General features: G+C 41.4%; 1 protein-coding gene across 2 annotated transcripts in view; it reads left to right on the forward strand.

Moving 5' to 3' along the window:
* NELL1 (neural EGFL like 1) overlaps positions 1-24839 on the forward strand; it is an 833013-nt gene that overhangs the window by 212697 nt on the left and 595477 nt on the right. For both annotated transcript variants that reach the window (XM_032359330.1, XM_032359331.1), the window contains exon 12: positions 8092-8220. In XM_032359330.1, coding sequence (XP_032215221.1) covers positions 8092-8220 — 129 coding nt within the window. The remainder of the gene's footprint in view (positions 1-8091; positions 8221-24839) is intronic.

The raw sequence follows: 24839 nt of genomic DNA on the forward strand, positions 1-24839 counted from the left end.
GCCTGGGAAAGAGGCACTTAATGAGTATATTATCTAGTGCCTATGTAGAGGAACTGGCAGTTCGCAGCTGGGGCAGGTCCTGTGCATACTGAGAGCTGGAATCTGATCACCCTCCCAGCAGCCATGGGCTGAGGTGGGCTGGAAAGACAGGGCTCTCTGCTCAACTGTTGAGGCTGGGAGTGGAGGGTATTTGGAGATGAGTACAATCTCCGGACATCGGAGACTTTCACAGCCGTGAAAGTGCTGTAATGTATAAGGGCCCACGGAGCCTCTAGAAGGAGACACACTGTCTCAGAGGAAGTTCTGAAACTAAGGGCAGGCTGCTTTGGATAGGGAGACCCTTAAGTGTAGACTACTGTAAAAGAGATGGTTTGCTATCTAAGAGAGAATCTGGGAGAGTCCAGAGCTCAGTCTCTACTGGGCTCATCCTATAGGCCTAACCCCATCAACAAGGAGGCAATAGAATGTTCTTACCACCAAGGGCCCAGGCTTCTATGGTATGTGTGTTGGTTGTGGAGTACGTATGGGTGTTGAGTTTTCATAAAGAATCTTTGGGCCATATCCCTCCCAGGCACTCCGTGGGTGGAGTTATCTCTTTACCAGTGAGGCACACGGAATATACTGTACTTCACATACCTTAGTTCTTATGTGACTTCCAAGGTTGGGCAAGCAGAAGTGATGGGAAAGCTTTTCCGGGATTTAAGTTAAGAGTGCATTTTTCCATTGTCCAGATACATCATTTCAGAGACAACTTGCTTGACCTAAAGGAGGACACGTTAGGGGTAGGAGATTGGGGGAAAGAAAGGATGCTCTTGGTGGAATCAAACTTGAGCCGCGGAGACAAATCAAATCTTGCCCAAGGCTAGTGGCCTACTGATTCCTTGTGGAAGTCAGAGTATTGAATCATAAAGATGCTTGTCCATTATTGACTGTGGAAGCCAGAGATGCGGCTGAACGGATGAATGGTTTTGCTATCATTATAAAAAGTGTAGGGTGGGATCTAGAGAGTGGCAGTGTGTGTGTGTGTGTGTGTGTGTGTGTGTGTGTGTGTGTGTGTGGCGGCTCATTATAATATGCAGGGTTCTGATATGCAGATGAGGCTGGTGGCTTTAAAGACAGCAAGTTGTTCATGTTATGGTCTTCCAGGGACAACAGAACTCTAGATATAGGACCATTAGGGGAGTTCACGTTTTAGACTGTTCACAACTGAGAAGTGTGACCTCAGCATTTCTGTTGCTTCACTAATTTCCTTGAACATGATATGGGCACATGCTGCTTCATGTGTTTGGGAACTCCTCCTGTCCTTTGTCCAGTCAGCCTCACTCAGCCTTCACATGGCTTTAGATCTTGTATTAGGGCCCTTTTCTAGGATACATTCTTGAAGCACCTTGTTCCTCTCCATCAGAGCATCTTTGTACAACCCAGTACTGCACGTAGGTCATTCCTGCGTGTGTGTTGGATGACTGAGAGCACGGTTATGCCTTTTACGGCATTTTTGTTGTTGTTCTCTGCTTTTAGCCTCACACAGTGCCTGGATAACCAGTAGGTACTTGTCATATGGATAAATGGTGCCCATGCTAGGAACTAAAATTAAGGAGGCATTCACATAAGACCTGGAATCTCATTTCTGTAGAGAATGTGTCTTCCTCTGAGTATCTGCTCATGGTCGCCATTTGAGGCCAAGCTCCAAGTGGGTCTCACCCACCTTAGTATCTTATTCAGGGATGATACACTGTCATGGGATTAAGTTAAATTTCTTCTGGCTTGGTGTATCCAGGTGGCAAGCTACCATGGAATGTGTCCTGGAGAAAGAAACAAGGTTTGTTCTTTTGGAAAGATCAGGACACATCATGGACTAGAGAATGCTGATGGCTGGAGGAGTCCTGGACTCTTTAGGCCAGGGTTAGCATTCCTGGAATGGGAATGTCCCTTGATGATTAAAATGCAGACTGGGCAGTCATGTGGGCTGGGGTGGAGAGGCAGGGTATTAGAATCATATTTGGGTTTTTAGCCCTATTCCACCCGTCACCAACCAGCTGTGTAACTAGAGGAGATAGTTAACATCTTTGAGCCTTGGTGTATTTATCTTTAAAACACTCAATCCTTGCTTTGGAGGACTGAGAAGATTTAGTCATTAACTAAACAAATATTTCTCGACTGCCTGTAAGGTATTTCATATTGCCTTAGGCATGAGGTGACCAAACTTCACAGTCCTTTGTCTTGAAGAAGTGAGCTTCTAATGAGATAAACATTATGTAAACACAGAAATAAATACATAATAATTGTGTTCACTGCTATGAGCAAGAATAATCGGGTGTTATGGAAGAAAATAATGGGGCTTTCTTCAGACTAGGGAGACAAGGAAGCCTTCTCTGAAGAGCTTATGTTTAAGCTGGGACTTGAAGACTGAGTAGAAATTACTCTGGCAGTGATGTGTAATCATGTTGTGAATTGGTGGAGCAAGCTTGTAAAGACTGATTCTGGAAAGAGGTGGGAAGACTAGAAGAACTAAAAAGGCTGGAGAGGAATGATGGAGGGAGAGAGGGAGTCTTGTTTGTTGACTCAAGTCCAAGTTAAAGATTTTTGTATTTCTCTTCAGTAAAATGGAAGCTGTTGAAAGATTTTTTTAAGGGGAAGAGAGAAGTGATCCAATCTGTTTTAAAAGAATCCCTTTGTGTGCAAAATGGATTAGAGACTGGGCAAGAAGGGGAACAGGAAGCCAAATGAGGCCATGTCCATTTGAGAGATGATAATAGTTTGGATTAGGATGGGTTTTTCTTATTACAGTGAAGTGGAGGAGGAAATGATGTGTTCAGGAGATTTTTACAACATAAAATTAACATATGCAATCCAATTTGAGAACATGAAGCCTCTACCCAGTTTTGTACAGTTGAAGTAAATCATAACTTGACCTGAGCAGGCAACTTCTATTTCTTCTCTCTATTCCCTGCCCCCACCACTGCTGAAAAGTATCAGGGTCTCATTTTCATGGTGTTTCAAAAATTTTCCCCAAGTGTTTATGTGCACTGAATGTGGACTAATTGGAAAGCTCTTTAGGAGTTCCATTTCCAGAATGGCTTTGTTGATTAATGTAAGGAAATTAAGGTGATTTTGGTGATTAGCAACTTAGGCTTGGGCTGGTAGGTTTGTGGTTTAAAAATAAAAGGTAGAACTCTTAAACTTTAAAACTTAGAAAAGAAAATGTTTTTTTGGTTGATGTAGGTGGATGTGCTTAAAAAATTTCTATAAAGGAGCGCCTAGGTGGCTCAGTGGGTTAAAGCCTCTGCCTTCAGCTCAGGTCATGATCCCGGGTCCTGGGATCGAGCCCCGCATTGGGCTTTCTGCTCAGCAGGGAGCCCTCCTCTCTCTGTGCCTGCCTCTCTGCCTGCTTGTGATCTCTGTCTGTCAAATAAATAAAGAAAATCTTTAAAAAAAATTTTTATAAAAATTGACACAATATTTTAACCTTCTATTCCATGAAGCATGTGAAGAATGACATGCAACAGTACCATATATTTTAATAACTCTGTTTAGTGTTAAAGGTTAAGTTGTGTTAGAGAAATTGGCTATATATTTGCCTCTAGAGGAACATGGTATAGTTCTCTGCATATTTATAGATTCCTTTGTTCCAGATCACACTTAGTGTGGCCTGATAGGTATTTAAGTGTTTGAAGTGACTTAGGCATATTAGGAACCTGGAGGGTGGGCAGTATATTTGAGGGGTCAGGGCAAAGAGGACTCCTAGTTTTCTGGTTTAGGGGGATAAAGGTACTGCAGATGAATGTGAAGAGCCCAGAGAATGTGGATTTGGGAAGTAACATCAAGCGTTTGGTTCTGACTCAGTGACCTGTGAGTGCCTGCAGGACATCCAGATACACTGTCAAGTGGCTTTTGGCTCTATTGGTATAGTCTATAAAGTGGGATATGCTGGATAGTCAGTGCTATTTCCTATACTCTAGAGGGGACTCTGAGCCTTTACTGTTGTTTCTAGGGAAGAGTAGAAGTTATCAACCAGGGGCCAGAAATAATGGGGTACAAGCATTGCCCTACACTCAGTTTCTGCAGAGAATGGATTGGCAGAACCTGCAGTTGGGTCCTGAGTGGACCCATTTAGAAACCTTTCATAGGACATAGATGGGTGATAATCCACTGAGTGTAATCGTTAGTTATCTAATGACAACTACTAAGTGTAATCATTAGTTGTCTAATGACAAATACTAAGCTTCCAAGTATTTAAATTGCAGAAGGATTATTTTCTTAGTGTTCTTCACAAAACCTTCAGAATGAAGTCACAAGACCTTCAGAATCAAATCCTGACTACGGTAACTTGGATAAAAAAAGTTCACGTCTCAACCACATTTTCCTAATGTGTAATGTAAGGATGACAGTAATTTTTTGGAGTGTCGAGGGTTTTGCGAGGTAAGGTGTTCAATAGGCTTAGCGCTATGCCTGGCGTGTTGGAAGAAGTCAGGAAATAGCAGTTTCTATAATTAAGATGTTTTCTGTGTTTGCGCCAGTGCTAGTTAAAAGAACTTGCCATATTCCTCTATTACAGGAGTATAATTCCAGAGGCGCGAGGCACTTATTAAAAATAGTCAAGTAAAAAGTCAAGTAGAAGAACTTGAATATTGGGCTGTGTGTATGTGTATTCCACAATCTAATCACAGTTTCTAATTTTGGAAAAAAAATTGATTTAAGAAAGAAGGTGACTTTCAGTAGTCTCGTGCATCAGACTCTGTTGATAAACAGCTGAAGGAAAAATAATGCCAGGGGCTAGCTAGAGGACGTGTTGAGGAGATTGTGGTGGCAACCAAAGACAAATATCCAGGAAAGGAAGGATCTGTATCCTAAATGTCATGCTATGGAAACACATCAGATAAGAAAGACAGATCCTTTAGAAGGATTCTGAAGTGTGGAGAAGTGAGGATTTATGACGTGGCAGCCAGTTCCGATGCTGGGGTGGGGTTTAAGGAATGAGCATGTCCAGCTGGGGTGATGAAAGTGTCCTAAACCTGGATTGTGGTCATGGCTTCACAACTGTATAAATTTATTAAAAACCATCAAAGCCTATCCTTATATAGAGGTGAGTTTTATGGTATGTAAATTACACCTCAATAAAAATGCTTAGAGAAAGAAAAATGGTGACTAGCAAACCAGTCACATTGGCCTTCCAGTTGGTTCAGAGGGTAGAGGCATTAAATACCACAATAGATTCACTGGTCTGTTCATTCACTTGTTAATTTACCCTCCCCTGTTTCTGGCTGGCCATAAGTCTATCCATCTCTAAGCCTTCCATCCAATTACCCTTGTGTGGGAAGCTTTGGTTGAGAGAAATGAATCAGACATAGACCCTGACTTAAAGAAGTTGGAGTGATCAAAGTGAGGATTTTTTGTTAAAAGTGGTTGAAATTTCTGCACGGAAAATAGAGATATATTGAGAATGAGAAGAAATGTATATTGTGGTCTCTTTGAACCTACACATGCAAAAAGGAGATCTTCTTTAGCTTTTGGATGTCGAGTGCTTAGGAACTTGTTGCTTTGGGGAGTGCAGTGGAATGGCCTAGTGAGGAATAACCTTGGCCTCAGACCTGGGTTCTGGCTCTGTGTGCCTACCATGACTAGCTTCTCCAAACCGCGACTGCCTCCTCTTTAAAATACAGATATTAATTTCAGTTTCATAGGGTTGTTAATAGAATTGAATGGGCCAATGCATGTAAAACACTTGAGTGTCTGGCATACAGTATGTAATCAATAAATGTTATTATTATTATATCAGTGGCAGATTCTTTGACACTCTCCAGATGCACCCCTCTTCCTCATGGGTTGGAGTCCCCTTCCTTTCTGTAGGATTTGCTCCTCACCCCTCCCCATGTTTCTATCTGTGATGAACCCAAGGTCAAGTTTTATATCCTCTAGAAGTGCTTTCTGCTTCCCTGAAACACTGATTATTTATACCTTTCACATCTCACTTAACATAGATTGCCTTGTTTACACTACCCCTGTATCTGGCGTGTAATATCTTAGCTTGTAATTTTCCTTGTGTGCAAAGAACAGGTTTCACTCATCTTTATTTTGCTCCTCTAAGCTTGTGTGGTGCCTCCATCCACAGAAGCAGATGCCCCATAAATAAAGATCATTCACTCCTGCAGAAAGGCAAGTGGGCAGTGTGACTAAGTACTGCTTGAAAGAAGGCCTGGATTAATGAATGAAACATAGGCTTTGAGCACAGTGGTCAGGCCGCACCAAAGTAGATTTGACATGAAGGTTGGTTTGTCCCATGGGCCCTTCATTGTCCTTGAAATACAATTTACCCAACCCCCTTCATTGTGGATTGACATGGCATACGCTTGATAAAGATGCGTTGGGACATCAACATTGTTTGAGTGGCTTTTTTTCCTGCCTGTCAAATGCACACAGAAGGAAAAGGACAGTTGCAGTCTCCCGGAAAGAAAAAGAAGAAACAAAGAATACATGTCATAATGGATGCACGTATGACCTTGAGTCAGGCTTCCCAATGCAAGAAAACGTGACAACGTAATTATTGATCAGTTCTGACATGGGGACGGAAGTCCAGGCATTTTCTCTGGCAGTGAGAGCTGTGATGTCTAAAAATTGCCTCTTCGGTAGCAAAAGCAAGTCTTTTTATTAGTAATGGTTATTTTAAGCCTTTAAATCCTCCTAGAAGTGTTTTTGAGTGGCAGAGGTTGCAGATTTCCAGCAAGTTAAGCTTTTGCTCTGATTTTGGTTGGGGGAAGTTAGCAGATCGCAGGTAGTGAGGCTGAATCTGATACTGAGCTCACCTATGGCTTTGGGTTCACTCTCTGATGTCCTGAGGAATAGTTAAACGCTTCACTTTTTAATCCCTAAATTTTGTTAAGAAGGATGTATAATACGGTAAAAAGTACATGGGCCTTGAAGTTCACCAGACCTGATTTTAGAACCCTGGCATCTCCACTTACTAGCTAGATGTCAGTTTGAGCTTCTTTTTCCTTGTCTAGAAGTAGAGGAGAGCTAAAGGAGTGTCAAAAGGGTATTGTAGGGAGAAAAGTAATTATCCTGGAAGGAATGTCTGAGATTCAGAAAGAGTGTTGGGAAAATAAATGTTTAACACGTGCTTTAAAAATGATGCCCCGGGGCACCTGGGTGGCTCAGTGGGTTAAATCTCTGCCTTTGGTTCAGGTCATGATCCCAGCATCTTGGGATCCAGCCCTGCATCAGGCTCTCTGCTCAGCGGGGAGCCTATTTCCCCCTCTCTCTGCCTGCCTCTCTGCCTACTTGTGATCTCTCTCTCTCTGTCAAATGAATAAATAAAATCCTTAAAAAAAAAAATGATGCCCCTGGGAAACATTCAAGGATGTTCCTTGCAGCATTGTGATTCAAAACCTGCAAGTCATCCCAGTGCCCGTCTGTAGCATAATGGACAGATGGCTGAATGTTCATTGCTATAGAATATCATATAGCGTTGATGAATGAACTATGGTTATGGGTGTTATCAGGGACAAATAGAAAAAAAAACACCATAGAGAATATGTAAAATAACATTTCTTTCATGGGAAGTTCAAAACGGGCAAATACTGAATGATCTATTTAGAAATAAGTGCCTATATCTGGCCAAACTAAAAAACATGCAAGGGAGTGATTAACACAAAATTCAGGATAGTTATTTTTGATGGCCAGAAGGGGGGCTCTTTGGGGAAGTGTCATTAAGGGGCTCTGATAATATTCTGGTCGTATTAGTTCTATATATCCACATGGATTCATTCTGTTATATTTTCTATGAATCATGAATATTGTGGTAAGACAATTTAAAAAGACTGGTTATGTTAGAAAGTGAGGAGAAGGGGATTCAGGGTCCGCATGGATCAAAGCCTTCCAGAAGGAACCTGCTTTGACCATTAAGGAGAAACATCTCAAGCATGAGAGAGTCCAGAGTTTCCCATTTCTCTTCTTCCACTCCCTTCCTAGACCAGCCTTGCACATTGCCAAGGTCTGTGTTCATGTATGGTGCTGATAGACTGAAGAAAATTCACACTTTAGGATTTGCAAGTCTTCTTTTCTCTTCTGACATGAAATTTTATTCCCTTCTTTTAGGTCATAACTTTTGTGCAGAAGGTCCTAAATGTGGTGAAAACTCAGAGTGTAAAAACTGGAATACAAAAGCTACCTGTGAGTGCAAGAATGGTTACATTTCTGTTCAGGGAGATTCTACTTACTGTGAAGGTAAGTGAGCTATTTAATAAAGTCATCGGTGAGAAATGTATTCCTGGTAGACATGGTGGATGGTTGGAAGCCATCACTTAGTTCTGGTCTTTCAGGAACCTCCAAGAAATGACATCAACTCTTGAGGGTGCGCCGTTCTCCTGCTGTCTCCAGGCTTCTCAGTAGCATGTGAGAGCGAGACCTTTGGAGGTTGTTCTGAAACACAGCAAAACCACAAAAGCAATAGGGCTGTAGCAGATCCAATGTTCTGCTTTCACTGTAATTAACAATCACTAGCAAAACCGTAAAGACATAATTTTCTGTTGTCTTCCGTAGATTTTTCTTTCTAAGTTCAGCTAAATGTGACATGGTGGATCCTCTTTCTGAATGATGCTTTGATCCTACCTTTGGCCTAACTGCCTTCTTCTTCACCTGCCAAGGTCAGATTTTTTTTCACCTGGGCTTCTTAATGACTGATTCATGAGTTGCTAATTCACAAACTCTATTAAAAGTCACCGTGACAGATGGACTCATAACTTTGGCACTTGGACGGGTGCCATTATAGGGGTTAGTGGCTTCAAGCATCACTGATCCCATTTCCACTCTAGAGAGCAGAACAGCTCCCGTGTCTGATGTGAATGCCTCTTTCCGAGCTCAGTGCTCCACCTTGGAGTGAGCCTTGCACACTCCTGGTCTTGTCTAGTGCCCTAGTATCTGAGTGCGCCCATTCTCAGAGCGCACTGGCTATGTCTCATCAATTTAGGGAAGTTCTGATAAACGAAGTGATGGCAAAGCTGTTTTGTGTCCTGGTTGGACCCAGTCATTCCTGTTATGACCGCAAACAGTGCATTGTACCTTGATGCTCGGTAACCCGGGAAAGTAGATGTCTGGAATGGGGCGAATGCTGAAAAACCTTGATCACGCTCTTCCAGTTGGCCGGGTTCTCTGCTGGCTCATGCATTCTCAAGGTAAAGAGAGTTCATGATGATAATGGTAAATTTTTTTCTGTCTGTTTTCTATCATTGGTCCTTGCTTAATTTTTTTGGCTTTGACTAAGGACTGCTTGAGTTGTTAGGAAAATGTGTCTAATCGTCACTACTGCTCAGTACTTGGATGGCCTATAGTTTTGGTTTCTCCTAGGAAGACTTGACTTTATTCACTACTTCTTTGTTTCTCATTAACGATACAGTATAGTAGGTCTTTTCCATTTCTCCTTTCCATTTCCTCTTTGGCTTACTTTTGTAGATTTAAACTTGATTAAAGAAACAAGGCAGTTGGGAGGATGAAGCTGGCCTTTTGCTTATGAATCGTTTCTCATCTATCCTTCAATATCTTGTTATTCATTTGCCAGTTTTGAGGAAGAACACCATTAATTTCTTGAATGTTTATTTATCTTAGCATGCGCATGTGAGCAGGGGAAGGGGCAGAAGAGGAGAGAATCTCAAGCAGACTCCCGCAGAGCACAGAGCCTGGTACAGGACTTGATCTCACAACCCTGAGTTTATGACCTGAGCTGAAATCAAGAGTCAGATGCTCAACCCACTGAGCCACCCTGGCACCCCAGAATGCTGTTAATTTCACATTAATCCCTACTTCACATTAATCCCTACTTTTTTTTTTTTTAATATCTTAGGCTGTTTTTAATTTTTGTCAGAAAATTTAATTTCAAAACTTCATAATATGAATATTCTCCTCCTCATTTCCCATGGAAAAATCCTACAAGCCAGGTAATGATCTAAAAAATTTACTCACAGTTCTCTCTGGGGATAGACTGTGAACAATTATAAAAATGACAGAAGGAACCTCAAAATAACTAGAATCCTGACTCACCTCCTGGCAGAACCAGTATACCTACCATTCTTGACTCCGTTCAGCTCTTGAGACCTAGCAGAATCTTGGAGAAAATTGCTGGTTTGCAAGTCTTTTGGGACTGTTTCATTCCTCACTGATGCCTTTTTTTTTTAAATCAACTGCATGAGAAGTCATTTGTGATTGTTAATCTGTCCTTTGTGTGTGAGGCCTTACTTACTGGTAATGATGAGTGATTCGAGGTCTGAATCACTGTTTCTTGGATGTATTTCTTTTTAGCCTAGTGTATGTGCCTTGTTTTGGGCCAGTGCATATTGTGGCGCCATCTTGGGTAACAGTGATGTGCTCAGGCTTCATCCTTTCTCTCTCACTGTGGAGACGTCCTGCGAGTTCCAGCAGGCTTGTGCATGCAGAAGAGAGCACTTAGAGGAAATGATCAAATGTTAGAGCCCATGTGTGGTATAAGAATAGAACTCAGGAGTAAAGCAGGTGTCAAATACCAGCCATTCTAGTGGGAGGCACAGGAAACGAACTGGAGTGAGTATCCTCATTTAGAGTCAATGTCTACCTCTCCTCTCACTCTGCCATTGTCAGCACATTGGACTTGGGCCTTATTTTCCTTTGGTGGCTGATGACTGCCATAGCCTTAAGCATGATGTCCTAACACCAGTGTCACAAGTAAGCAAGGAAGGAAGGGGGGATGGGTAAAAACCCTTCTCTCTGTGAGGTTCTTTGTGTGTATAAAGACGGCTCTTCCTAGAAGGTTCCCTGTAACCCCCTGTGCCTGCCCCCATGCAGAAGGATTTTGCTCTCATGGTTTTCAGATCTGGGTGACATCCTTTTTACCTCTAGCACAATTTTTGGGAAAGGGAAATGAGATGACTGTTACTGGTTTGGGTTGTGTTCAATTATTGGAGCTGGAGTAGGGGTTTGTCTTCCCTGAGACCAAATGATCTTTGTCCTTTAGCTGAACCACTTAGGACTGTGGCAGTGGGAAGGGGGGAGTGGTTTTAGGTGGGCAGAAATCTATGTCTGCCCCATTCTTCTATGGTCAAACACAGTTTATGGTCATGTCCCAGCTCTGTCATCAGAACTATGCCCAGCAATGGTCTGGTAGACAACATTAGAGGTCACCAAGTGCCCACCTGGGTACCAGGGACTCTGAGGCTGAGTTCATTGTCTTACCATAGTGGAGAGAGAAGTAGATCCTTAGGTACCTATGAACTGCCTTGGGCAAGTTATTTTTTACTCCGAGTATAAATGGAGTGAAAATGACCTATATTGTACAATGTACAATGAACAAGACTGCCTTGCAAATTAAAACAAAATATTACACACATTGTCCAGGCTATCTTGAAAAGCCTATTCAGGCTCTCAGTGGAGAAAGAAGCACAAAAGGCTTTCAATTTCCTTAACTTCCTAGGGTAGTAGCAGAGATACGGTGCATTAAAGACTCCGGCTCTGCAGAGATTGCGGGAGAAACCACCATCGAGAAGCTATCGGAACTCTTAGTCAATCAATAGAAGATAATAAGACCTTTTGTCAGGTATGATACAATTCAGAGGAGATCGTTTCATTTTGCCTTGTCCAACTCAGCACCAGTGTTCCCCATTTTGAAAACAGTTGTAGTTGGATTTTGGTGGTTTATGAATCTGGTCTGCCGAGGCTTTTTATCTCTGCAATGGTATTTTCAATGAGTTGGTCTTAAATGGATCCTGATACATTGGCTTACATGAGAGGCAGTGTCTGGGAAAGTATAGCAATTGGGGGGTCTACTCATTATCCTGAATATGGAGTCTGCATAAGTAGCCTCACAAACTTTTTCTTGCTGTAGTTGAAAGTTATTTAGAAGAAGAAAAGCACAGTGTGGTGTCATAGACTTCATGCAATCTGCCAGTGTGGTGTCATAGACTTCATGCAATCTGCCAACCATGGGAAGTACTGCAATTAGCATTAAGTCATAATAATTTTTACTTACAGACTGCTCTGGATTTTTCAAAGTCCTCTCTGTGTATATTATACTCCTGGAGACTTTATCTCCTGGAGACTTAGCGTAAACCTGTGAGGGAAGAGGCAGCGTTGGCCACATTGGCTTCTTTTTACAAGTGCCAGATATTAATGCTCAGAGAAATGAAGTCAGGATAATATTCAACTCCTTTCTACTTCCTACCCTCTCCATCCCCTGTCCTGTTCCGATATTATATTTTTCTTCAGAACACTTGCTACCTCCTTGATCCAATGAAATGTGGGTGGATGTGACCTATATTTCAGGGTAGAAGCTCTAAGACCTATTTTAAGGGTCCACCTTATTCTCTTTTCTTTGTAATGCAAAATTGGCACTATTCCAGAGCATTTCTTCTCCTTTACTTGGGATTCCAGAATGAAGAGTGCATGGACCAGTGGGATAATCAACAGGAGATGGATGTGTGGCATGCATGAGAAATAATTGTCTGAATCGTGGAAGTGCTGAGGGGTGCAATTATCTGAGGGTGCGATTACCTTTGCGTAATGTAGTCAAAGCCTACCGTATCCCTTCCTGAATTAGCTGGTAGAAATTGTGTGGTTTCAGAAAGATAAGCTCTAGCTCAGTGCTCATGATTGAAAGCATTTTTTTTTTTTTAAATAGACCAAGCATTGAAAGTTACTAGAAAAAGTGCCAATTGAGTGGGTCATTAATAGTCTGCTCGGACCCTGCTGCCCTGCGATAGAATTTTTGCAGACCACAAGTTGTAAATTAGTGCTTTGTTATAGCCAATTCCAACATGGGAAATTGGATTTCCCAATGATGATGATAGTGAAACAAAGCATGTCAAAGACTTAGCAAATTGTCTGGTATTCACTAAACATTTAATGGATCACAGTAGTTACCATTATGGTCATCATTAACTTATATAATTAACGCTTATGATTGTCTTTCTTGGAAGTTGAATAATGTGTACTCCTGAGGCCAATATATTGCAAAAGTAGGCTTCCATCATTAAATCTTTTCGGGGAGAGTCCTTGGGTGGAAGGATCAGGTCTTATCAGTTCTGTCAGGAGCGTATTGTTGGCAGTGGGGGTACCAAGTGTCATTTATAATGATTAAGCTTTTCCTCGTTGGTAAATACATGAGTGGAGATGGATTCAAGGAAATGTTGTGGAAAAAATAATCTGTATTGGTACGAATTTAATTTCATGTCACAAAACCACTAAAATGTCTGGAACACGGCAACTGTTAGCAAGGAGATTGATAACTTCTTTGAAATAACTGGTGTGATAACGGGCCTGACCCTTTGAGTGTTAAGAGGCTGGGAAACTGGCAGAAAAGTCAGAATTCAACCAGATAGTGGTTTCAGAATAGCTAAAGGGGTAGCTATTTATTGGTTGCAGAGGGTAGTACGTAGGCGTTTCCATAGAAACAAGACCATGTGAACTCCTGATTAAGAGAATGCATGGGAAAAGAGCTAGTTGCTTAATTATACTTCTAATTATCCATGGATTAATCAGGTAACTCTTGCTGTTTTGATTTTTATAAAATGCATGAACCTCATGATACATGTAGCGCAGTTTATACTTAAATACGGGCTTTGGTCTCCTGAAGTCCTGCATTGGACAGCATAGAAATCAAAGCCTCTCTTGATTTTCTGTGCTAATAGAATCTTAACCCTAAGCTCCAGCTCTCATTTATTTCCAGGGATTCAGAATGCATGAAATAATACCCTGGCGTATCCTTCCCCTCAACCCCATGGTGCATGCATGACTAATGGAGAGATCTTCTGGTACCCAGTTACCTGTCATCCTCATGCCCCTTGTCCCATCTTTCCAAGACTGTGATCTCTAGCCTTTGCTCATACTAACCCCTATGTCCCCTCCTTCCCAGCAGCAGATACAGATGAACCTTCTTCCTAGTGCTGACTTGGCTCTGCCTCTGTTGCTTTGTTCCCAAGGTTGTGTTGCAAAAGCGTCTGTTCTGTCCTCCCAGCCCCTCTTATCAACCCACACTTTCCCCTTAACTATCTTCTCAGAATTATTTAAAAAGACAACAGAAAAAGCCCAAATCCAAATCCTGGTTATTGCATTTGGGTCAAGCCACTGGGTTAATTGTTAAGTTCTGGGCTCAGGAAGGAGCCCTTGATGAATCAAGGGGGCCAAGGGTCAGGACTGAAGGTGAAAGTAGCACTGTTGCGTGTCTTTAAACCATGTTTGAGAAGATTTGTAAGAAACTGTTCTGAATTTTTAGTTAATGCTTTGTGATAAAAGTGTTGCAAGTATTGATTAGGTTTCCAGGCTAGCACTAGTAGCTTAGTTAACTAATCATGTAGCTGAACTATGGTATGTCAAAGCTCTCCTGAATTCAGGGTCTTGAGAAGAGAGGACTATGTGCTTGTCTCCCAGTCTCTGTTAATGATACTTCCATTTACTCCATTCACAAACTGTAGAAGTCCTCAGTCCCAAACTTCCCCTCACTCCCAGTATCGGCTACATTAGGAAGTCTTATATTGGTGATCCCTCCAAAATGAATCCAAGTTCACCCATGTCTTGCCAGGACCCAAGCCTCCTTTATCGCTTGGCTAGTGATTGCAGTGGTGTCTTGCCTGCTCCAAACCCATTCTCCAAACACTGATCAGCTTGGGCTTTTTAAAAATGTGAGTCTGGGGCACCTGGGTGGCTCAGTGGGTTAAAGCCTCTGCCTTCAGCTCAGGTCATGATCCCAGGGTTGTGGGATTGAGCCCTGCATTGGGCTCTCTGATTAGCGGGGAGTCTGCTTCACTTCCTCTCTCTCTGCCTGCCTCTCTGTCTGCTTGTGATCTCTGTCTGTCAAATAAATATATTAAAAAAAATCTTAAAAAAAAATGTGAGTCCTATTATGCCACACTTTTGTTTAAAATGGTCTAATGGCTTTTACTCCTCTTGGAGTAATGTCCCAGTTGGGTCCTAGGTAAGGGTCTCTGTGAGTGGGAACCTACCTACTACCCTGTTTTCAACTCCTACTGCTCTTTCCTCTGCCCTCTCAACTGTCAAACCATAGTTCTTTGTGCTCCTCAAACAGGCTTGTGCAATCACATAGTTCTTAGCCTGGGATACCCTGCATCCACGTCTTTGCAAATCTGTTTTCTAGTCATTGTTTAAATTGTAACACAAATGTCACCACTTCAGAAAGCTCTTTCCTAACCATTCTCCCTAAATGAGCTCTGGTCCTACCCTTGGCTACTCTCTGTAACATTTTTTATTTTTTCCATAGCACTTATTCTCTAAAATTGTGAGGGTTTTCCTGCTTAAAGTTTGGTGATCTTTTCTCCTTAGAATATAAGCTGTGTGATGGCAGCAATTTTATCTTATTCACTGACTCTCAAGTGCCTGGAAAAGTGCATAGTATGCTGAAGACACAGAAAAATATATTTTTTTAAATTTATGAATGAATGGAAATCTCAAGCAAATTCTTGCCTTTCCACATCTGACACTACTTTCCTTTCTTGAATCCGATTGGTTGTCTCAGTGCTGCTTAAGGGCTGCTTTTTAAAATGCAGAGTCTTGGGGCGCCTGGGTGGCTCAGTGGGTTAAAGCCTCTGCCTTCGGCTCAGGTCATCGAGCCCTGCATTGGGCTCTCTGCTCCGCCTGGAGCCTGCTTCCTCCCCTCTCTCTCTCTGCCTGCTTCTCTGCCTACTTGTGATCTCTCTCTCTGTCAAATAAATAAATAAAATAAAATTAAAAAAATGCAGAGTCTGCTCCTTTTGCTAATGCCCAGTTTCTATAATCTTACAGTGCTGCCTGCTTGAGTCCATGTAAAGAGAATCGGTTTTTAAAATAATTTTGGTCACTCGATAGCAAAAAGCTAAACAGTCCAATGCAGTCATCAAAAGAAATGAAATCTTGCCATTTGCAACAACGTGGATGGAACTAGAGGGTATCATGCTTAGTGAAATAAGTCAATCAGAGAAAGGCAACTATCATATGATCTCCCTGATATGAGGGAGAGGAGATGCAACATGGGGGGTTAAGGGGTAGGAGAAGAGTAAATGAAACAAGATGGGATTGGGAGGGAGGCAAACCCTAAGTGACTCTTAATCTCACAAAACAAACTGAGGGTTGATAGGGGGAGGGGGGTTGGAAGAGGGGGGTGTGGTTATGGACATTGGGGAGGGTATGTTCTGTGGTGAGTACTGTGAAGTGTGTAAACCTGGTAATTCACAGACCTGTACCCCTTGGGATAAAAATATATGTTTATAAAAAATAAAAAAATAAATTAAAAAAAATGGGCAGAAGATCTGAATAGATGTTTTTTCAAAGAAGATATACTTGTGCCAGCAGGGATGTTTAATATCACTAATCATCACAGAAATGCAAATCCAAACCACAATGAGCTATCATCTCGCTCCCCAATGAAGGGCTGGTCTCAAAACAACAACTGGTGACAAGTGTTGGGGAGAATATTGCCGAAAGGGAACTTTTGTGCACTGTTGGTCAGAATGTAAATTGGTGTAGCCATTATGGAAAACAGTATGGAGGAGGCTTTCAGAAAATTTAAAAGAGAACTACCGTATGACCCAGGAATTCCACTCCTGGTTATCAGAAGAAAATGAAAATACTAATTTAGAAAGATATATGTACCCTGCTGTTCATTGCAGTGTTGTTTATAATAGCCAAGGTCTGTAAACAGAAGTATTTACTAATAGGATGAATGGGTGAGGAAAATGTGTATTTTATATATATATGTGTGTATATACACACATATATGTGTGTATATACACACATATATGTGTGTGTGTGTATGTTAGAATTCGGCCATTAAAAAGAAGTCTTGTCATTTTTTAAAATTTTATTTATTTATTTGACAGAGAGAGATCACAAGTAGGCATAGAGGCAGGGGGAGTAGGGGAGGGAAAGGGGAGGGAAGCAGGCTCCCCGCTGAGCAGAGACCCTGATGTGGGGCTCGATCCCAGGACCCTGGGATCATGACCTGAGCTGAAGGCAGAGGCTTTAACCCACTGAGCCACCCAGGCACCCCAGTCTTACCATTTGTGACAGCACGGAGGGAACTTGAGGGCACTGTCCCAAGTAAAGTCAGTCAGAGATGATGTACCCTCTTGTTTACAGGTGGAATGTGAAAAACAAAACCAAGCTCATAAACACAGATGGGTGGTTGCCAGAGGTGCGGGAATGGGTTGGGGACAAAAGGGGTGAAGGGGAGGGTCAAAGATACAAACTTCCAGTTATAAAAGAAGTTGTGGGGATGTAATGTACAACATGGTCCCTGTAGTTAATAATACCATATTGCATATTTGAAAGTTGCTTAAAGTAATGGTCTTAGGGGCACCTGGGTGGCTCAGTGGGTTAAGCCGCTGCTTCGGCTCGGGTCATGATCTCAGGGTCCTGGGATCGAGTCCCGTGTCGGGCTCTCTGCTCGGCGGGGAGCCTGCTTCCCTCTCTCTCTCTGCCTGCCTCTCTATCTACTTGTGATTTCTCTCTGTCAAATAAATACATAAAAATCTTAAAAAAAAAAAAAAGAAATGGTCTTAAAGGTCCTCATCACACACATAAAAAAAATAGTAACTGTAGGGATGGATGTTAACTCTACATCTTGTGATCACACATATCAAGTCATGTTTTAATAACTGAAACTAATGTTATATGTCAATTATATCTCAATAAAATTTTAAAAATTAACAGAAAAAAATGTTGTGGCTTGACCCAATAGAAGCTTTCATTTCCGTTCACATGGACGTTCAGGTGGATGTTCCTGGTTAGAACGTGGCTTTCCTCAAAGTTGGGATTCAGGAATCTAGACTCTTGTCCTCTTTGGCTCCGCCATGTGTAATATGTGGTTTCCAAAGTTGCCATGAAAGGGAAAAAGGGAGTAAGTAGAAGGTGATGAAAGGGAGGTTTTTGTAGGGCCAGCGGGTCACATTTCACTGGCCAGAATTTAGCACTAGCTGTATCTAACTGCTTGAGGGGCTTGTAAATGCTGTCTAGCTCTGTGCCCAGGAGGCCAAAGAATCTGTTTTGGTGAATAGGTTTTCTATTCTTGCCACAGATACTAAATGAAAAAATCCTCCCCCTCCATTAACTTTATGCCTTTTGCCTTTTGTTTATTGCCTGTGTCTCATCCAAATGGACTTCTGGCTTCAACTGGTTGTATTAACACTTGTTTACTTGGAAACTTGGTAGGATTTATGGAAACGGTCTCTTATACATTCTTGCTTGTCTTTTCTCCAGGCTTCTCTGTGGCTTCTGTTGTATCACTGCATCTGGATCTGTTCTTTCCCCAATATACCCTACATGCCAAAGTGACCCATCTCCTTTTCCTTCCATAGAACAGTCATAGCCTCTCATGTGCTAGAATTTTGAGGTTTATGTTAGAAAGCAAACAACTCATGGAACAAGCTTATACACATTTGTAAAGGATTGATACCTCAATAATGTTCCCAGAGATAAATGTATTCTCTAAAGAGGATGCTTGTTAATTAAGAAAATCCCCAAACTGTTAAATCTCAAGTAGCAGAGCAAAAGAAAGTGGAAGTTTAAAGCAGTGTGAATGTGGAAAAGAGCACACTGAGGCATGGAGACAGAACAGATTGTCCTTCCTGGACTTTTGCCTTGGTAGTCAGCTGTCCTTAAATATTCCTCCTTTCTAGCATTTTCTCTGCCTCCATTTTTTTTTTTTTTTTCCCTTGACTACTCTCAAGGCAGTGATGTAGTGGAAGAATATTGAACTAAGGATAAGGAGATCTTGATTGATCCTGGCTCTATCACTTAGCCATTGAGTGACCTTGGAAAGTCACCCAGTTCTTCCATGTCTTGATCCAGGACTTGAAACAAGGTTTGCATAGATTCCTTTGGTTGTGAAGGTTAAATGAGATATTGAATGTGAAAGCATTCTATGAAGGCTAAAGTAATGTAACTCATTACTGTAATATTATTTATGATAATTATAATTATATATTATATTAAATTATATAAAATATACATTGTATATATAATATATAATTATATGTAATATACAATTATATATGTTTATAATAGATAATTATATAATTATTAATATATATAATTGCCACTGTATAATAAATATTTTCATCATTGTCAATAATTGGACTAGAACTTGGTATTTAGCTATCCAGGGTTGAGTTATATACGTGTTGAGTTAATACGAGTATATACACGTATGCATATACACATATTCAGGATATGTCTCAAACTATGATGGTTAATTTTATGTATCTTGACTAGGCTAAGAGATACCCAGATTGCTGGTAAAACATTGTAAAATATTGTTCGTGCATGTGTTGGTGATGGCGTTGTGTTTCTGGAAGAGATGAGCATCTGATTCAGTAGATTGAGGAAAGAGATCTACCCTCACCAGTATGGGTGGGAATCCTTCAATTTGTTGAGGATCTGAATGGAACAAAAAGCAAAGAAGACTAAATTCCTTTTTGGTCTTCTTGAGGTATGACAGCCATCTTTTTCTGCATTGGGACATTGGAGTTCCTGGTTCTCAGGCTTTTGGATTCTGGGACTTACACCAGCAACTTCCTAGTCCTTAAGCCTTTGGACTTGGACTGAGTTATGCTATTTCCTTTCCTGGTTGTCCATTTTTTAGATAGATTTTTGGCCTCCAAAATGCTATGAGTCAACACTTATGATAAATTTTCTCTTTATGTATCTATATACATCCTGTTGGTTTGGTTTCTCTGGGGAATCCTGACTGGTACATCTACCAATGTGTATATTGAGCTATTATTTTATGTTGAACCCTCTGCTGGTCATTATGGGATTTATAGAAGTGGGGCTATCTGCAGTGCTGTAGGTGAATGGCACTGGCTAGAATTCCACAGTATGAAGCCTTCAACATTGTGCGTAGTGGCCCTACCAAGGGCATAGAGAAGAGTCAGAACTAGGGTCTTGTCTCATTCTTTCCGCAAACATTAATTAAGCACTTACTCGGGCTGAGTCCTGTGTTGGGTTCTGGGAATTCAAAGATGATTAAATCAGAATTCCTTTCCTCAAGAAGCTCATACTGGAAAGGAGAAGGGAGCCTTATAATCAGATAGTAGAAGTAAAACAGGAATTTTTCCATTTTAGGATTTGAATTGTGTCTTAGGCATATACTAGTTGAGAGCAGTGCATTCTGCCAGTGGAAAATGGCACAGGATGCCCAGAGGAGGGGGCATTTGAGCAGAGGCCATTTTTCAGGAGGACATGTGAGGGAAAGCATCCCCAGGAGAGGGATTAGCATATGTAAAAGTACAAAGTGAAAAGTTTAGCATGGCTAGAACATAGGAATTTGGTAGGCGATGAAAAAAGAGAATTGGCCGATGGTCAGATGGTAAAGAGAATTGTAGGCCTGCTGAGGACATTCAGTTTTATCCTGTAGGCCTGTGTGCGTCCTTATAGGATGCAGGCATCACAACACGTGGAAAAGTAGATCCACTGGGATATGGAGAAGACACTGGAGCTTTACTTTCATCTTACTCTTCTCATTTTCATTTTGGTGTAAGTTAAATAATGTACGTGAAGTATTAGTCTGTATTGGTATATATTAGTATTATATGTATGTATCGAAGAAATATTTTCATAAAGAAAGTATATACCCCCAAATCATTACCTATTACTAATAATCACTAGTTTAGGCCATAGGATAGCCAGTGGAGGGTCTTGGGGTTGGATTACATTACTGGATTGGCATGTTTGGAAAGTCATGCTCATTGCCACATAGAGAGGCAGCATTGTGGAGAGGCTGGAGTCAGGGAGCCAGATTGGGCAGCGTTGCTGAAATAATTGGTATCTTCATGAGTTCTCAGGCTTGGCTGCAGTGGATACTGAGGAGATAAGTCATCACTGAAATAACCAACATGTGCTTATTCAGTTTTGCTTGGTTCCTTTCCCTAAATCGTTGTAGAAGTGTTAGATCTGATTCTTGACCATGGCTTCCCTTTGAGAGCTCTGATGCCTGGCATTTTCCTGGCAGAATCTTTCTTACTGTAGTCTTTGGAGAATTGGTCAGAGGGGTGGGTGGTATCCAGAGGCCAAGCCTGTGAAGATGGCTGTCTGTTATTTTCCACTGACATACTTCCACTTTAAGTGTCTCTTTGAAAGACATTATTTATGTATTTTTTGTCTGGTACTTAGTGTTTCTATGTAGCAAAAGGAAGGAAGAGAAAAAAGAAAAGTCCCTGCTCCATTTTCAGGGACAAATCCAAGGTAGAGTTCTAAATGGAAATAGAAATGGAGTAGATTTAAACTTTTTTGGTTATTAAAAAATATCCCTTAAGTTATCTCAAGATTGTTAATATCTAGACAGGATTGAGAAAAATTGGACTCGGGAAGCTGTTATTGTGTCTTTGCTATTGTGACTGGCCCAGTGTCTGCTGTGGCTTCTGCTTCTTGATGAAATTTGTCTGGACAAACAACAATTGTACACTCCAAATAATGAGGGAAAGATAGCGAGTACAGTGGGAAGATTTGGCTTAGATTTGGTGCATCTTGGTTAGAAATTCTGGCTCAACCATTTTGGGAACATTGACCACTCTGCCTTTCCCCTTTGTAAAACCCGTGTCAAATACTTTTTAGTGTCTTTTAAGAATTGATAAAAGAACTCAAGAGAGTTAAAAACTCTAAAACAGGATCTAGTACAAAATAGGATTTTAATAAATGCTCAGATGTAATTAAGTCTTACGGTGTATGGTTCAGAATGTTTGTCAGTGAGTTAGGCGGTAAAGAAGAGGACTGATTCCTAGAATTAGGGTGAAAGATGCCATCAGAAGGGTCTTGAAAGATCAGGACAAAAGTGACTGAAGGATGATGAATATGTGATGGGGAAGTCTGGGGTTCTCTGGAGACTCGAGCTGAAACCATGGGGTGTGGTGGAGTTTGCACAGCTTTGGGAGGAGTGAGCAGGAGATCACCACTGCCGTTGAGAACAGTTTCATTCAAGGCCTGGAGGTGCCGGAGAGCAAGGCCACTGTTAGTTTGTCTGGAATCCTAGTGGGAGGTGGAGAGGGGGGGAGTGCAGAGTTGGGAGGCCTTGTGGATTTGATGAAGTTCGGATTGTACTCCAAGAGCAATGGGAAGTTGTTGGAGGGTTTAAGAAGGATGCAGTAAGATCCGATCAGTATCTCTGGAAAGTGTTCTGGCTGCAGCGGAGGCCAGAGTGTAAAGTAGGAATTCCAGTGGTCAGTCTGTGGCTGACAGTAATTGAGGCTGGATGGAGTGGTGGGAGTGGAGGTGGGAAGAAGGCGAGAGGTGAGATCAGGAGGATCGGTTGGTTGGTTGGATGCGAGGGGCTGGTTGGATATTACGTGGAAAGTGAATTTGGAATCAGTTCTCTGGCTACTGGATTTATACCACATCAAACTAATTATTGGGCTTTCTCCTCTGGGTTCTGATACGACTTGTTCAAACCTTTATTAAAGTACTCATCACACTAGATTTTACTTTTTAAATACATTTTCTAGGTTAAGAGCTACTCCTAGGTCAGGGCTGCGTCTGATTCAACTTTGTATGCTCAAGATGCAGCCTGGGGCTTGGAACATAGGAGTGGATGCACAGGGAATACTTACTGAACCAACCGGTGACTAAACCAAGGTATGAGTCCATGAATAAACGTCAGTGCTGTCCAGCTTCTTTCCACTAAGACATTTAGCATTACATGGAGAGATCTTGTTTCTTTTCCAATTTTCAAGTGGAGAAAACCACCTTGAAATGCCTTTTAGCTGTGGCTTGCACATCTTTATAAGAACCTTCCCCTCCTCCTCTTAGTGTCTAAAGGATTTGCAGAAGCCCTGGTGTTAGTTCTAGTTTCTAAGAAGCGACTCTAGAGATTCCTGGAGTTCTTCCCATTCATTTCTGGATTTCTGTTTTCTTGTGGTTGAATTTTGTCTTTTGATACTGGCACCTGGCTTCTCAAAGCTCTCACGGGAACTCCTCAGAGCTCAGTTGAAGAAATTGGGTGTATCAGATAGATCGTAGTTTCTCTGTCAATGCTTGTAGCATGGTGCAAACTTACATTTTGTGTTGGATAAAGTAATACGTGTATTTGTTTTGGGTTGGGAAAAAAGAATGGAAATGAGCATTCTCTTTACAAGCACCAGAATGTACACTTAGGAGGGCTCGGATTGTGGCTCATTTTGTTCCCTGTTCTAGCTCTTGTACTTGTGCAGGGCTGGGTGGTGTGCTGAGCAGGTCTTCAGACTTCTTTAGTCCTGTCTCTGCTTGGTCAATAAAGAAATCTAATGTTGACACAGAAAATGACAGAGCCTGGATTTAACCTCAAATCCTGACATGAAAAGTAATTGAAAATCCTATGCCGTGATGCAGGGAGAAAGAACTATGGCTGATTTCTGTTACACATTTTCATCTGCTGGGATGCATCCAACTAGGCACCCATTTCCTGCAGTTCTAGTCTGGGTCAAATTTCTTACTAATAACATTTTCTCCGAATGTTTGTTTTTCTGACCTACCAGCTCAGTATTTCACAGGGGGCGGGGTAAACAGAGTATCCTTTCTCAGTTGCAGTTAAGTTTTGCTAAATAGCCATTCTCAGGCCCCCCGGGAATCTTCAGTTAGCTCACCCTTCCTGGGGCTAGTCTTCTGGGAATCCAAAGGAGACTGGGCACTTTCTCTCACATTGAGGCTCAGTATCTCCTAGTGCTATGGAGTGTAAGGAGTCAAAGGGAATCTGCTAAATGTGAAGTTTGAAATTCTTAAATTAAAAAAAAAAAATGTAAGTGGTTTTAGGATTTTCTACGTACTTGGTATCTCAGTCTGTTTCCAAAAAATTGATTTTCCCCAAATCCACTTGGATGCATTGCAGTTCATTTATAGTGAATAATTACTGTTACTCACTAATGCTATTCCCCTAGGTGATGAAAAAAAATAGGACTTTTCCTTTTAGCGTTCTTGGACACCTTTAAGTGTATTACTATCCTTCGCGCCTATTCCAGTAATAACTTGTCCTCCTGTGAAGACACAACTGAAATTGGCCACTTAGTATGTAATTAGTTCTGGTGTAGATGAAAAAGCAGATTTTCCTTAGCATGTGTGTTTATCTCCATTATCTATATATCCAGATGTATGTGCAAGTGGGTTTTTCATTTGCAAGCATAATTCGTAATACATTTTAGTATAGACCATGTCCATGAAACATAGTAGCCTGAGCAAATGATCTACTGCGTCAGGAGCAGGCCATTTGGTATGCACAGCTTCACCCAGGGTGCTAAATCACTGGTGTCTGAGTATTGACCCCTTGTTGAAAATCTAGAGGTAAATGCTCAGTTGTAGCATTGTAGCTCAGTTGCTTTAGGTGTAAATGCTTCAGTTGTATTTAATGTAGCATTCTCAAGTTCATTACACCTGTCTTAAACAGAGATGGGAAAATGATTTTTTTTTAAAGATTTTATTTATTTATTTGACAGATCACAAGTAGGCAGAGAGGCAGGCAGGGATGGGTGAAGCAGGCTCCCCATTGATCAGAGAGCCCAATGTGGGGCTCCATCCCAAGATCCTGAGATCATGACCTGAGCCAAAGGCAGAGGCTCAACCCACTGAGCCACCCAGGCACCCCAGAAAATTGATTTCTTATTCAAATATATATTTAGAACACATTGTATACCAGATATCGAAATCGCATATGATGGTTTTGAAAAGCCCTTATGTAGCAGTGTTTAAGCGTCTGTTAACTTAATTAACATGACTCCACCTACAAATACCACATGAAATGCACACCACAAAGCCAGTGTCTTGTGGAACACCTTGTGGAAAATGGTCTTTCATGTGTCTACTACATTATTATCGGCTCTAGTAATATTTATAGGTGGAATTCTTAGAAATCTCTGGGTAGTTACCTTACAAATGCA

The sequence above is a fragment of the Mustela erminea genome, chromosome 9, assembly GCF_009829155.1.
Source record: "Mustela erminea isolate mMusErm1 chromosome 9, mMusErm1.Pri, whole genome shotgun sequence".
In the NCBI taxonomy this organism is placed as follows: Eukaryota; Metazoa; Chordata; class Mammalia; order Carnivora; family Mustelidae; genus Mustela; species Mustela erminea.